At 37.7% G+C, this 14,076-nt stretch overlaps 1 protein-coding gene across 1 annotated transcript; it reads right to left on the bottom strand.

Moving 5' to 3' along the window:
- Positions 1–523: 523 nt before the first annotated feature.
- Positions 524–11,316, bottom strand: LOC135636079 (protein IQ-DOMAIN 5-like). The gene is made up of 7 exons (XM_065147629.1): positions 11,105–11,316; positions 8,408–8,525; positions 7,166–7,402; positions 5,879–6,109; positions 4,804–4,917; positions 2,064–2,571; positions 524–1,035 (listed from the first exon to the last, which is right to left on the bottom strand). Exons 2-7 carry the CDS (start codon positions 8,498–8,500, stop codon positions 926–928), a joined length of 1,293 nt encoding a protein of 430 aa, XP_065003701.1. The 5' UTR covers positions 8,501–8,525; positions 11,105–11,316; the 3' UTR covers positions 524–925.
- Between the last annotated feature and the right edge of the window lie 2,760 nt (positions 11,317–14,076).

Genomic DNA, 14,076 nt, shown 5'->3' with positions numbered 1-14,076 from the left:
AATATATATTAAAAAATATAAATATATTTTTAAACACTGATTTTAAATTCCAAAAACACACGTGGCTTGCACGTGACAGCACAAAAAATATTTTTTAGAGATACACAAAACAAAAACTTGTTACTAAGATATGAGTTAGTGGGTAAATTTCCTCCCAACAAAGCATGCTATGCAATCATTTCAATTAAATTCTTAAAACTGGTTTATAGAAAAAGATTTGAGCAGAAAAATACCACAGAACAAATCTGATAAATCAAAGCCCCCAAGCACAACGTACACTGATAGAAAAAGTAACATTTTGAAGTTAAAAGAGTTTTTCTTTTTTTGTTCTTTGTTCTTTCTCAGTGCATCCTATGAATCTATCTTTTGCATCGAGACTTCTTTGACTGAACATCCGATCTCATCGAATGCCTACAGGCTAAAACATCAAGCGAAACAACTGAGAATGCAGACGTTCAAAAGAGAGAATCCCATACGACTAATGTGCACAGCAGTCATGTGAATGGTTCTCATGGAAATAGTATCAATGGCAAGTGGGATCCATTATTCAGCTCATTTAAAACACAACCATCATATTCTTCTGCACAATGTAAATGATATAGAAGCATTAATAGCCTCAACAGTAAACAAAAATTGGCAATTACATAGTTTGAAATAAAACGACAATACACAGAGACCAAGCAATAATACAACAGAATAAGCTGATCACAATATTGAGGTTAAGCACTATCGGACATTCAGCATCGAAAAAGTAGTGGTGTAGAGAATCGTGCCATCATAATTTACCTAAACCAGATCATGCAAATATGTATCGATGAAAAGTTCAGTCCAGTAGAGGAAAGCTTATGATCAGCTACTGGATGATGAATCAAAAACTCAAATTGGATTCTTGTATCTGCAATTCAGCTCCTTTGATGCTTTGATCCTAGGATTTCATGGTGTTTTGCTTCAGATTTAAGCATGCCTTTAGGGTGCTTCTGTTTTCTGACTGGTTTATTGCAACTTTATTTGCAGCATGTTTCCCCACTCCTAGACCTGTTTGATATCAGTGTCATGTTAGAAAGAAGCTCCAAAACTAGTTCAGCAGCCAGTCAGCTCAAGCAGGCAAAGTAATGACGTATTAAAATGATCAATATAGCCAAGTGCTGAAGGAAGAAAAAAGACTTTCTAGATTCAAATACTATCTTCACAAGTTTAAAATTAAGGTGTCCTTTGTATATTACTCCCTGATTTATATGGAATTAGCAAATTAATCCCTCAAGTCTTCGCATTTGGATGGTTCTCCTTGGAATCCGAAACTGTGATGCATACATGTCCCACGAACTATACAAAAGGAAATGTTCTAAAAGGATTCTGCTTCAGAGTAAAATAATCAGTATGTATAATATTTAGTATTTGGTGATCTCTATCCTTTCTTCCTCCTTGGAACCATATTGAAATTCTCGTATATATTGCTAAACTTCCTATTTTCATATCCCAAATCTAAACAAAACAAACCTTTAGTCCTCTTAAGGTTTAAATCTTCTCATTCTTCTAGGTCGCTAATCATTTTCAATTTTATTGCCATTCCATTTGAATTATAAGGCCTTGGCATGTGATTTAATGGGTTTAAGGAGCCATATTTTTTGTAGATTTTCAAAATTAGAAATGGAGATACATTGAATTGAAAAAGGTTAGAGACTAAGATCAAATACATCCAAAATAAATACAGAAATATGAGAAAGTATTAAATCACTTTACCTCTATATCTGTCTTAACCATAGACACAAGACCAGTATATACTGTCATCAACAGCTAATCTTTTGATGCCAGCAATGTCAGATGTTTCTTAGGAACAAAAGAGAGAAAAGACACTTAGCAGCCTGATTATCAAATCGCTGCTGAATATTTTTAAAAATGTGGTAGAAGTATGTCATATGCACAAATGAATCATAATATGGGCACATGAGATACCCAATAGACAAATCCCGACAAATGCATTTATTTCAAGACAAAATGTTGCTATAGTTGCATATGCAGGAAAACTTAAGGATGATAAAATTGCTGGGAACAAGTGGGCATACCGCTGGTTGGTAAGGACAACTTCTTAACCTGTGATTCCACTGGAGATGGCCTATCCTTCAGGTTGCTCAAAGACCGAGCTCCAACAACAGAAGTTTGGGATGTAGTTTCTATGCAAACCTCCTCAGATGATGGCTTTTGTTTTGGCTGGCTTGAAGAAAAACCAGAAGTCGCTAGCACATTAGCAGACTGGTTTGAGGAGAAACCACTTGCACGAGACACCAGTGGCACTGATTTATGGTTTATGATATTCGAGTGAAGATTTGAAATGGGTCTCTTGCCACTGGGTACATTCTGAGTCTGGGATTGAGTCTGCAATCCACTGATTTCGTTCTTCCTTTCAGCTGTTCCATTCTCGTGAATTTTAACCCCATCTTTAAGACTAATATCAAGAAACCTATTCTCCCATGGACGAACAGCCATCCATCTCTCTAACCAGTTCCAACCCCAGTTATTTTTATCTGGCTCAAAACCCGCAGAGGCAGCTGGCTTCCTAAGGCCTGCTTGCCACTGAAATGAAACTAAAGTCAAAATTCAATGGTTCAATTAATATATAGGATTGAAAACATAATTAGCAAAATGCCATAACTAACAGATCAATTTTTGTGTATCATCAACACCACATATCACTCTTGTTGTTACTTTAATTAAAAATGCCAAGCTAATAAAGCCCAATTAAGTGCAGCTTTATCGATATGAGGAATCTTCCCAATTCCAGCAGCTGCTTCTAAGGTAGCATGTTACATTAATTAAAAATGCTAAGCTAATAAAGCCCAATTAAATGCAGCTTCATTGAGATGAGGAACCTTCCCAATTTCCAGCAGCTGCTTCTAAGGTAGCAAATAGATGAAAATAGGAGAGTAGGGAGGGGGGGCAGTGCTGTTGGTGGAAATTTACAGTGGATTGACAAACAAAAGTTATCTAAGTGGTTAATAACAGATTAAACATGTAAATTGCAACCTCTGTATATAATGTAATATGGAGATTATTGGGTACCTTGAGGGTATGAAAGCTTGCAGGCATAAGCATAAGCATCAACATTCAATAGAAGCAGAATGGAGAACAAGCAGAGAATGGTCACGGACAAATAGATTTACTAAATGTAAGCATTGCTGACATAATTCCTCATGTATCAAATGAAATACAGGAACTAGTTAACATTTTCTCATTTTCTTGGACAGAAATAACCTTTATCCTATTGAACAATTCTGCAAGTCAAATTAATATGTAAAGTGCAATAGTGCTTACAAGGTCTCTACCATATAAGCTCATTTTCCTATTACTCGAATAACTCACGTTTACATGATCTAGGCTCAAAACAGACAACAAAGTATTGGGAAGGTGCTCATTACCAAAACAATTTAAACAACAAGATCTAAATTTGATATACCTAAAAATAGACTAACATCAGTAGTGACCTAGAGCTTGAGTTATAGTGAGCTATAGCTTGAGATATTCTTAGAGTGCATTTTATACGTTCCTTTTCTGAGACTTGACCCATGTGATTTTAAGCATGGATCGTAACACTATATGCTATTAGCGCATTAACCACTGGTGCATTTGCCCCACTGGGAACTACAATGCATCCTAATAAATTTTCATTCAAGCAAAGACATGAACTATATACTATGTGAAGTTGTGAACAACATGGTAACTCATCCAGAATACCACATCACCTACGGGAAAATATTATTATCTAATTGTATCTGTGTGTAGCTTAATGAGGTCATCATTTATTTGATTGGGAGTTTTTCCATTTTTATAATTGTGGAACATCAGAATAGCTTAAGATAATATATAACAAGGTTTAAAACTTCAATCTGATACCAGTATCCAGAAACCAGTGGTACAGTACCAATAGAGTCCATAGAGTCCATACAGAGAAAAACAATGTTCGGACTTAGGAGAACAATTAAAGGACTCTTTCAAGTCCGGCATTGGTGGGAACCTTGTGAACTAACCATATGGGTGATGTACCACAGTACCATTGTGCTAGTTTTCTGACAGAGTAGTGTAACATGATCAATACTCTGCAAGTTCTAAGCTCTTTTCGGCAACTTGTCTCATATGGTTATAGGCCTAATTAATCACAAAAAATATGCACATTCGACAAGGTAAAATGTGTTCTTATGTTCAAGAAAAGTCATGTACCCGTTAAAATAACTTTCTGCAGTTGGCAGCTCTCACACCCATGATTTACTTGTAAGATAAAACCTTAAAATGAAACAGGACCATCTCCAAACAAAAGGATAACAAGCACTTCAAATGCAATCATGTAGCCTTGACATGTCCTGATAGAAACTTAATTGAGGAAGAACACAACATAGAGCTTTTTTAGTTTCAGCCCTTACTATGACTAGAAAATATGGCAATGATGTTAATATTGGGACCATAGTGTACTAAAAAGATCAAATTTGGCGAAATAAAAGGTCAGCAAGGCCAACAAGAGATAGATAACAAAAGACTGGTGAAAGCAAAAAAGGCAGTTTTAAGACCTCTTTGGTTATAGTTGTCTAGCAGAGTGCCACATTTTTTGCTTTATCTTTATCCCCTTTAAATGGAAAGAATAAGTGCAATTCAGCAAAATCAACTAACCTAGTCCTATAAAGGATGAAGCCATATTTGAACATAATTTCCATGATACCCAAAAGCTTGCATTGCCATGGTAAAGATTTAGAATATCAAACTTTTAGACCATAATCCAGATGTCCTCTGCATGGTTATGTTCCCATTAGAGGATACCTGATGACTGACAGCATATGCCATAGCTCTCTCACGCTTGGCAGCAGCTTCTTGCCTCCTCAACAACTTCGCTTGAATTTCCTCCACAGAGCCAACACTGTCACACCAGCCTTCCTGCACCCGCACCATTAAATTTAAAATTACTCCTAGATTGACTTAACCACAGACATGACAATTCTATTTGATTTAATAAAACAAAAAGGCATAAGCACAAAGTTCCCAGAATTAGGCACATGCTAGACTGATTTATGATTCCATTAGTTCAAGTACAACAAAAGGAGAAACCAAAGAGAACAAGGGAATCTTGGGATAATATTCTAGAGCTAAGCAAGATAGTGTGCCAAAGGGTGCTCCTATACACAACTTCAGAAAAGAACAATATTACTAGGATGATTTTGCTATGCAAGAAAGGCCATAGGGATCAATATTTGTTAATGGCATACATCCCTGATTTTTAAATTTCACCAAAGTGGTGGAACATGTATTAGGTTCAAAATGCAAAATCCAGATGCCAAAACAGCATTTAGTTAATGTACCAACATATAGGACTAAATGGCATGAAACAAGTGTATATGGGTGCACATAAAGTGTATAACCTAGGAAGATTTAAACTTCTTATACCACTAAAATTCTTGTTAGCTGTTTTTGTCAAAATCAACGGCCTAGAGCTTTGCAGTTGGTTGATGCTACTACATGAAATGGCCAACAAGCATAGAGGTTTGCACTTCAGATTTATTCCAAAGTTGAACAATGTAAGTTTCAGAACACAGTGTATCAGAAAGTATAAACACACAAATATGTGGACATATATACATGACTTATGGTAACTGGTATGAACAAATAAGCAGACTATCAAATAGCGGCAAAGATAAATGAACACACACAATAAAACAAAAGAATCATCAAATCAAATTACTTGGGATACAAACATTAGTCCATAGAAATGTGGAACAAAAGTAGGTTTTGCCATTATTCTACTTAGTAGGAAGGTAGTCATAATATATGAGAAGGGAGACATGTAATTTCATCTTATTTAAAGTTTTAAACTGTAGCTGGTGGAAATTTGGCATCTTACCTCTATTTCTCTAGTGCGAGCTTCTTCATGTGATTGTTGTTCCTGAACCGTTTGACCTCCCAATTGACATTCTAATGCCAAGCGAACTCGCCTGGCTCTTACACGGGCCTGCACCCTTACCAGAGCTCGCATGCAGCGAAGAGTTATTGCAGCTTGTTTTCTCACAGCATGACCCCTAATGAGGGCCTGTAATCTAACTAGTCCTTTGAGAGCCCGTAAAGCCCTTCTAGCCTGAAATGAGAATAAATCTATCTATTAAAAGGCAATACACTATATATTACACATTATAGATTGGAAAAATAAAATGAAAAAGGAGGAAGAAAGATTTTTAGTGCCACCAGCAATTTCTTGATGCCGGTCTGGGAGGCTGTAGCTGTTTTGGTCATTGCTCCTATTGTAGAAAATCTTCTTACTTTTAGCAGTGGTCTTTTTATTATACTGCCCTTGGATATAGTGAAAGAAACATGTGCTGGATGTTTTCGGAGCAAGTGCTCATCGTTGTTGTCAACATTGCCATCATCATAAGTAACAAATGCTTTTCCAAAATATGAGGACAACTATAGAGCCAAAATTAACTGAGAGCGCCACAACATATATATGATAGGACTTTGCAACTGCCACCCCAAGTTGTTAACAAAATTCTAAGCAAGAAAAACTTAATAAAGGACTTATTAAGTTACATATTTGATTAATGTCTAAGCTCATGCAACCAAGGAGCATGTAGCATTTCCCTGGACATGAAATAGAGAAGATAAAAAAGTGTCAATACAAGAAGTAGTGTTCATCTCAAAGGCGCGAAAAAGCCAATGGAACACAATTTCCATGCTACATAAATCTATTATGAAATATTTCTATGGCAATAGTCATATAATTTGATGGTTCACACATCATCAGAATGCAAATGTAAGTTCATCATAAGCTAATCGTCATATCAAGTTTCTTGAGAAAAAGGTTCTTCAAAGTCAGGATTGTTGTTTCAGCACAGGGAAGTCTTGACACATTACAATATCTTGTCATGCTATGTCAGCTGCTCAGACCAAAAATTGACTGTTTCATTAAATATCTTATTCACATTTTTATACCTTAAATTGTTGTATATTAAACTATCTACCGCAAGAAGTATACTAACAAATAACCCAGTGCAGAAGCTCTGGCCAATGTGGTATCTAGGGAAGTGAGAGGTATACTAAAACATGGTACTTAAAAGGAACTTGTCAAACTACATTTGTAAACTTATCAAACTCAAATGCGCCATTTATATATGCCAAAAAGAAATAGGACTAATACCAGGAATGCTCGAAAAGCAGTTTGAATAACCGCGGCAGCCCACTCCTCTCTCATGTTCTGCTGAGTTTGACTTGTCATTTGTGCGGTAGGAGAGGAAGCAGAATCTGAATTTGACTGTAGATTGGCATCTCCAATTGATAGAGCCGATCCCAGAGCCAACTCGTCTTCTGTTGTAGCAGGATCAAGACCAACATAGTTTTTCTTCTGGCTATTCAACTTGTTGGCAGAGGCACTAGTCTGAAATGATAAAAGAGAATGAGGTGCAAAAACAAAAGCAGAGACCATCTTAAAGGTAGTTCAATCAGGAAAAAAAAGAAAGAAAAGCAGTATATTTCGTTACGGGCAATTTCATTCCTCATAATTAAACACTGACTGTGCAAACAAGTCCTGATAACCACATTCAGCTGCATAAACTGCTTCTTGTCATTTAGATCTATTTATATGTCATGTGATATATTAAATATCCATATCAAAAGTTGCTTCCCTCCAATACCCCGACCATCCTTAAATAAAAGTGACATCAAAGAGGCATAAGATGCAGGAACTCGCAAGTAGGGATTAGGGAATACAGATATCTGTATTATCTTATAAGAAGCTTAAAACTCAGCAAAGTATTAACAAGCAAACACGACAGACTTGGCCCAATCTTCCAATCCCTACATACTTCAGTCAAGCTTGAACCAAGAACAGAAGTATAAGATTGAACCTGATGTCGAGATAAGAAAAAATATCCAGTTATGTTCATTAAAATCATAAATTTAGGATATTATAGCCATGTCGGGAGCCCAGCTCCAAGCACATTTATGCATATCGGAATAAAAACATCTTGGCAAATTCTATACAGTGTGCCCGAGCTGGTTTGCAATTTGGGTTGTCTATTCAATCCATTAACAGTCCTGCACCAAGCATGATGCTCCTTGTTCCTGGAACAGTTAAGAAAACATCAGGCACATTTATGATATTATATATATCCTGTAACGACCATAATCATAAATGAGACTGTTTTCTTGGCCTTGATGATATTCTTTCTCAGTTTCTCCTAAAGACATCCAAGCCAGAATTGTTCTCTTTATTTAGACCAAAACATTGAGTTAAGCATATTTATTAAATAATTTTCATATTAAAGATGCCTAGAAAAGGTTTATAATTCAACGTCAGTCAACACAGTCAAAGAGCATGAAACCATAATATTGGAAGTTTGGAACTAATATTAAGACAATGCATGTAAAAAGGTCAACCCACATATTTATCATTTTCTGGATGTTGCGATTTCTCATGTTTCCTTATTCCAACCAACGATCTAAGCCATTTTGCAGATATACCCATGATATTCATCAGTTCAACTTTAGATGAATATGGCCTGCAATAGAAAAGACAACAAAGTTAGGATTTAACCAACAGTGGTCATTCTTCTTTGCCAAGGCAGAAGAAGGATATGTGAGAAGACTTATATCAAGTCACAGAATCTTATGATATTATATGCCTACATAATATGAAAGTTCAGAGTAGACAAAGTGTAAAGGTATTAAAGGAACTTCATAATTGCAAAAGCTTGGAAAATAAAGAAAAGTTCAAATTATCTATGACCTGGAAGCTTCAAGACAAGAACAAAAAAGAACTTGCATCATTGACTCTTCCATTATATATGAGTCACATGTTTAAAGTATTTGAACTTAGTTAAAGATAATTAAGGAGGTTGCATAAGAAGCAGCTCAGCTAATTCTCTCCCTCCTTAAGTTATACATAGACACCCTAGAAAAAGACTATAAAAGGTCAATATATAAGTTATACATATGACAATAAAACTAAGAAATAAGTTGTACATGTTTTTCTATGACATAAAAAGTGTTCTCTAACTTCTTTTTACCTTGTATCATTCTTTCTCTATTGGTTTACCTGTCTACTTTTCTATTCTACTCATCTTCTTCATCTGATGATTTGCCCTTTAGGGCATCATTTAGGGCTATGCCCCTTTCCTAAGCAAGCAACAAAAGATTGGCAATAGGGAAACTAGAAACCTGCTCCGGATGATATAAAAGGACATAATATGATGATGCTTAATCTACTTTTGCGTCGTCCATGATTCTATAAAATGAAAAATAATGGAAGAAATTATGTTCATTCTAGGACAAAGACATTTGCCATGATGATTTCCTCTCTCTTATTCAAAGTTTTGAGAATTATTTTGGTTTTGAGGAACAACTGTTATTAAGTCCTTATATCCAGGACACAATCTTGATATAGAAGAGATAAACTTCAATTCAGCTAACAATGGAGAAAGTTCAGTCATCACAAGAGAAACAGATATACTATGGTCAAATCATCGAGGGGAGCATTTTATTTAAAAATTATCCTTCATCTGGGGCTTGGTAATGAACCCAATAACACAAAGAGCAACTCATAGCCCAATCTAAAATTTTGGGTATGGACTCTCATTTTGCATCATTAACATTGTCAGAATGCGTTGGTCCAAGATCAACACCTGATAATGCATAAAGCACTAATCAACTCAAATCTGACATGAAATGTTGGCTAAGAATTTCAGGTTGGATTCATAAGCTTATGCAGAATCCAATCTGATTTCGTCTGTACTTTCATCCCTTGTCTCAACTTAACTTGAATTGCATTCATCTAACAAGCAATTGCCAGATACGATAATTCAATGACTGCAAGACTCGAGGAACAAGTGCTCCAGATGTGGCATGCACCTAGAATGCAGTATAGGGTGGGGATTGGGTTGATACATTTGGACGCATGTCACGTATGACTGGCTTAAGTCGTGCACATCATAAGCAGCATTTCTATTTTCCAAAAGCATAGTAGTCTATTTTATATGGGATTGATATTATTATCTTGCCAGTCATAAGATCTTTGTCTATTGAATAAATAACAACTGATTTATGGATAGGTAGAGACTAAGGAAGGTTCAATTAAAGAAGTAAGCTTTAAATGCACAATATACAAGTCAACCATTTCTTGATGAACCCCACTCTACAAAAGACAATATCTGGGTAGTTAAACTAAGAAGAATCTAAGTAATTACAGAAGGCAAGTTGCTCACAAAGAAAAACCTGAAGCACGACAAAATTACCAGACAAGCTCATTCTACCTGGGCCATGCAAATAATTTTCAGCAAGGATGCGGAAGTGAAGATGAAGCCAACATCAGATCCCAGTCAGGTCTAATGTGTGGGATACAAATAAGAAAAACGGTGGAAGCAACTCCATAATGGATAACACAATTGACAATATATTACATGATCGGATAGTAGGTAAACAAACACTCTCTTAAATGCCAGTAAAAGAATCAAATCTACGTCAATGTACTGGTGTTTGTCCACCTAAATGAATTGAGAAAACGCAGCACATTGCAGTTCGATCACATAAAAGGGAAGAGACATATTGTAGAATGAGCTCTGAAGGGATTTCGTACTCCAAATATAGCAAGATCGACTGAAACGCAATCAAATCCGCAACGACCATTTCACTTCAAAGAAATCAAAATTCGAATTTTTTTAGCTCAAAAATGGCACCGTTTGAGAAAATGCAACAGATTACAGATGGCTTGCATCAAGAGAAAAGACATTCTGGCAAAATCAACTCAGAAGCATTCCAAGCAGCACCAGCCATTTCACTCCAAAGCTAGCAAAACCCGATTTTTAGCTCAAAACTGACACCACAAGCCGCTCATCTCACAGAGGACCAACAACAAATCAAATACGGTGCATGAAAAATCGCAACTTGACAACAAAGAATAACAAAAATGGAGGAACACGAATACGAAAAAAAAAATACTCGGATTCAACTAGACCACCCCACAAACGGGCGGCATCGAGAAGAAGGGGTTCGACCAAGAGCTCAGACCCCATGTGCGGATCAACGGAAAACTCAGCAAGGGCGACGGAGGGAATTAAACAAGGGATTCGAAACCGGAGCTCACCTCAGACTTTGAGATCGAGGGGGGCGTACACTCCCATCTCTCGTCTCTGTTACGAGCCTTTTCTTCTTCCCTCCTTTTTGCTTTCTTGGCTGCCAACTTGTCCTGTGCCCCCCTCTCTCGCTCACGCCTTTTCCCTGCCCTTTTCCTGCTCTTTTCCAAAGCCGGAAGTTGCAGGTGCACTTTTCATCAGTCGGCCGATCAAAAGGCCAAAAGAAACCACTTTTTGTTTCCTCCTCGATTTACATTAAAATTTTATAATTAGCCTTGTAAATTGTATAAAATTATATTTTTCAATATAAAACCAGGATTACGATTAAGGTGCATTGTTCAGGCAATCAAGTATCCAAGTGAAATCCATTATGTTTAATGGAAGTATAGATTTATAAATACATTTGATAGGGAGGGAAAGTATCAGCTCACCAATTCATCCTATCACCTGCCCGAGTAGGCCACCTAAGCAAAGGTACGAGGGGCTCCAACCAACCAATCGTCAACAGGAAATCAGCCTATGATACATACATATCACAGGTTTCAACAGGCACTCAAGCAAGACAAGGCGAGGGTCGAGCGTCTCACTTTATGTCTAGGCACCTCGCTTCAAAGAGGTGTCGCCTGGACGCTCGCCCGAGCATAGGCGCTGGGCGCTTCGGGCGAGTGCCTGGGTTAAACCAGACGATCAAACCAAATTTTAGGTTTGGTTGGTCTTTGGTGCTTTAGTTGGTTCAATTGAATCAACTAAATCACTGATATCAGACTCTTTCTCGCGATTTCCTTAACTTCCCTAACACTCGCGATTTTGTCGTCGATATTTCTTCTATGTTGTTGTTGCTGCTCTCTACTGTCGCTGCCATCATTGCTGCTCGTCGCTACTATCACAATCGCTACTCGTCGACTGCTCGTCGCTGCCACAATCGCTGCTCGTCACTACTGTCGTCGCTCTCGCTCTAACTACGGCTATCGTCTACTACTGTTGTCATTGCCTCAGTAGTCTCGGTCTTCTCACACTCTTCTCACTATATTATTAACAGTATACTACTAATTATATATTAATAATAGTATTTTTTATTTATTAGATTAATAATATTTTTTTAGTTTAATACTATTTTAATTTTTATTTATTTAAATACTATTTTTATTTTAAAAATATATAAAAATACTCTTATGATTTATTTTTTATTATGATTTTTGTACCTGATTTTCTTAATTTAATAGTATTTTTTATTTAAAAATAATTATATTATTTATTATATTATATATTTTTATATTTTAGCGTCTCGCTTCGCTCGTGGCATAGTTCACCTTTTCTACTTAGCGCCTTTTGGACCTTGGTATAGAGCGTTTTTGGACCTTAGCGCCCTTTGGTACTTAACGCTTTTTAAATCACTGTTAGTGGCATAGTTCGCCTTCCTCACACCTCCCCTTTTAAATGACTAAAAAAGGGATCACTCTCTATCTAACTCCAAGCGATAGAGAATGTCATCCCAATGGCCCAATGTCGACTCTGACCTTGAGACAACGCATCGATAAGCCACCTCCATTAATAGCACATGATGAGTAGTGTATTGGGGACCATCACTGATCTTCATTCTCTCATCTATAAAAATCAAGCCCCAAACCAAACAGAGACAAGCGAGCAAACACTATACTCTCCTTAATACAGTTAATTCACTCATTTTTCATCTCTTTAACTTAAACAAGGGGTCATATCGGGACCTTCTACAGGCATCGACCTGTCGTGCAGGATCCCCAATGCAGTTGAGGAAGAGTTAGGAGATGACTTCCTCGCGAGCAAGATGGTCCATCTTTGCTCCCTTCATAGGTAGGAAGCTCTCCACGCTAGCTATCTACGTTGACTCCATATCAACTCACTGCCGGCCAACTATCCACGCTAACTCTTTACGTCGGTTCCCCATGCCAGCTATTTACATTGGCTCCTCGTGCTAACTCGTCTCCAACCAGCTCTCTATGCTATCTCCGCACGCCAATTCTCTATGTCGGCTGCTCATGCCAGCTCCTGGCCAACCATCTCTCCATAGCAGCTTTTTATGCCCACACCTCACGCCAACTCTCCACAATAATTTTCCACGTCAACTCTCGAGGAAGGACTTGCACTTTTGACGTTGAACCAAGTTGAACTGACTCAACAATCAACTATCTCAGTGTAACAATAATATTAAGCTATTTTTTAGAACTTAAGTTTTTAGGATAAACGATGACTCAACTCCTTACAAGGGCATTATATAATGTTGCGACATAACTGTTGAATCTCGTATTTTGATGATGAAACTACTTGATATATGTTTATGATTTAATCTGCGTTTTGAGTAACGCAGGATGCTTCGATCAGGATGAGACAATTAAAGCAGGAAAATCATGTTGTGCCGAAGGAACATGTCAGAAGATTGGACGTCGGGCCGGTGGATCGGTCGACGTATCGACAGAAGGCTTCGGGCCGTGGACTCGGGCATCGGGCCAAGAAGAGCGGGTATTGTGCCAAGGATATCGGAGTTGCGGAGTCAACTGGCCGATTGGGCAATAGGCTGCAGAAGAGGACGATGCGCCGAAGAATCGGACGAAGCGTCGAGGGACCAATGACATGTCGGACAACTTGGTTAATTGCTTAGGATTAATTGTCTCGATCGAAGTTTTGATTTGTTGTGCAGGATTAACTACGATGAGAGTAAGACAAGCAGCAGGTGTTGCGCCGGAGTCAAGATCATGATCACGTTGGGAGTTCGAGAGTTCGACGGAAGTTCGGACGGTCGTCGGAGGTTCAACGAGAACAGATCCGAGAAGTCCAGAAGCTTGCCAAGCGAAGCTCGTCGGAACTCGCCAAGTGGATCGTCACAAAGTCCAGGAGTATGCCGGATGTCCGCAGAAGGATCACCGAGGGTTTATCGGATGATCGACGGAAGTTCGCCGGAAACTCGCCGGAAGAAGCGATTGACGCATCGGAGCATAGCTGCAGAAGT

The sequence above is a fragment of the Musa acuminata genome, chromosome BXJ3-4 (genome assembly GCF_036884655.1).
Source record: "Musa acuminata AAA Group cultivar baxijiao chromosome BXJ3-4, Cavendish_Baxijiao_AAA, whole genome shotgun sequence".
Taxonomy (NCBI): domain Eukaryota; kingdom Viridiplantae; phylum Streptophyta; class Magnoliopsida; order Zingiberales; family Musaceae; genus Musa; species Musa acuminata.
This window is presented reverse-complemented; position numbering and strand designations above follow the sequence as displayed.

Excerpts from the sequence above, each read along its gene's own strand:
- LOC135636079 (XM_065147629.1), bottom strand. The coding sequence starts at position 8,500 with ATGAATATCATGGGTATATCTGCAAAATGGCTTAGATCGTTGGTTGGA. Across the intron at positions 6,110-7,165 it reads CTGCTTTTCGAGCATTCCTG|GCTAGAAGGGCTTTACGGGC; the intron begins GTATTAGTCCTA and ends TTCTCATTTCAG. Across the intron at positions 1,036-2,063 it reads GTTGTCCTTACCAACCAGCG|GTCTAGGAGTGGGGAAACAT; the intron begins GTATGCCCACTT and ends GATATCAAACAG.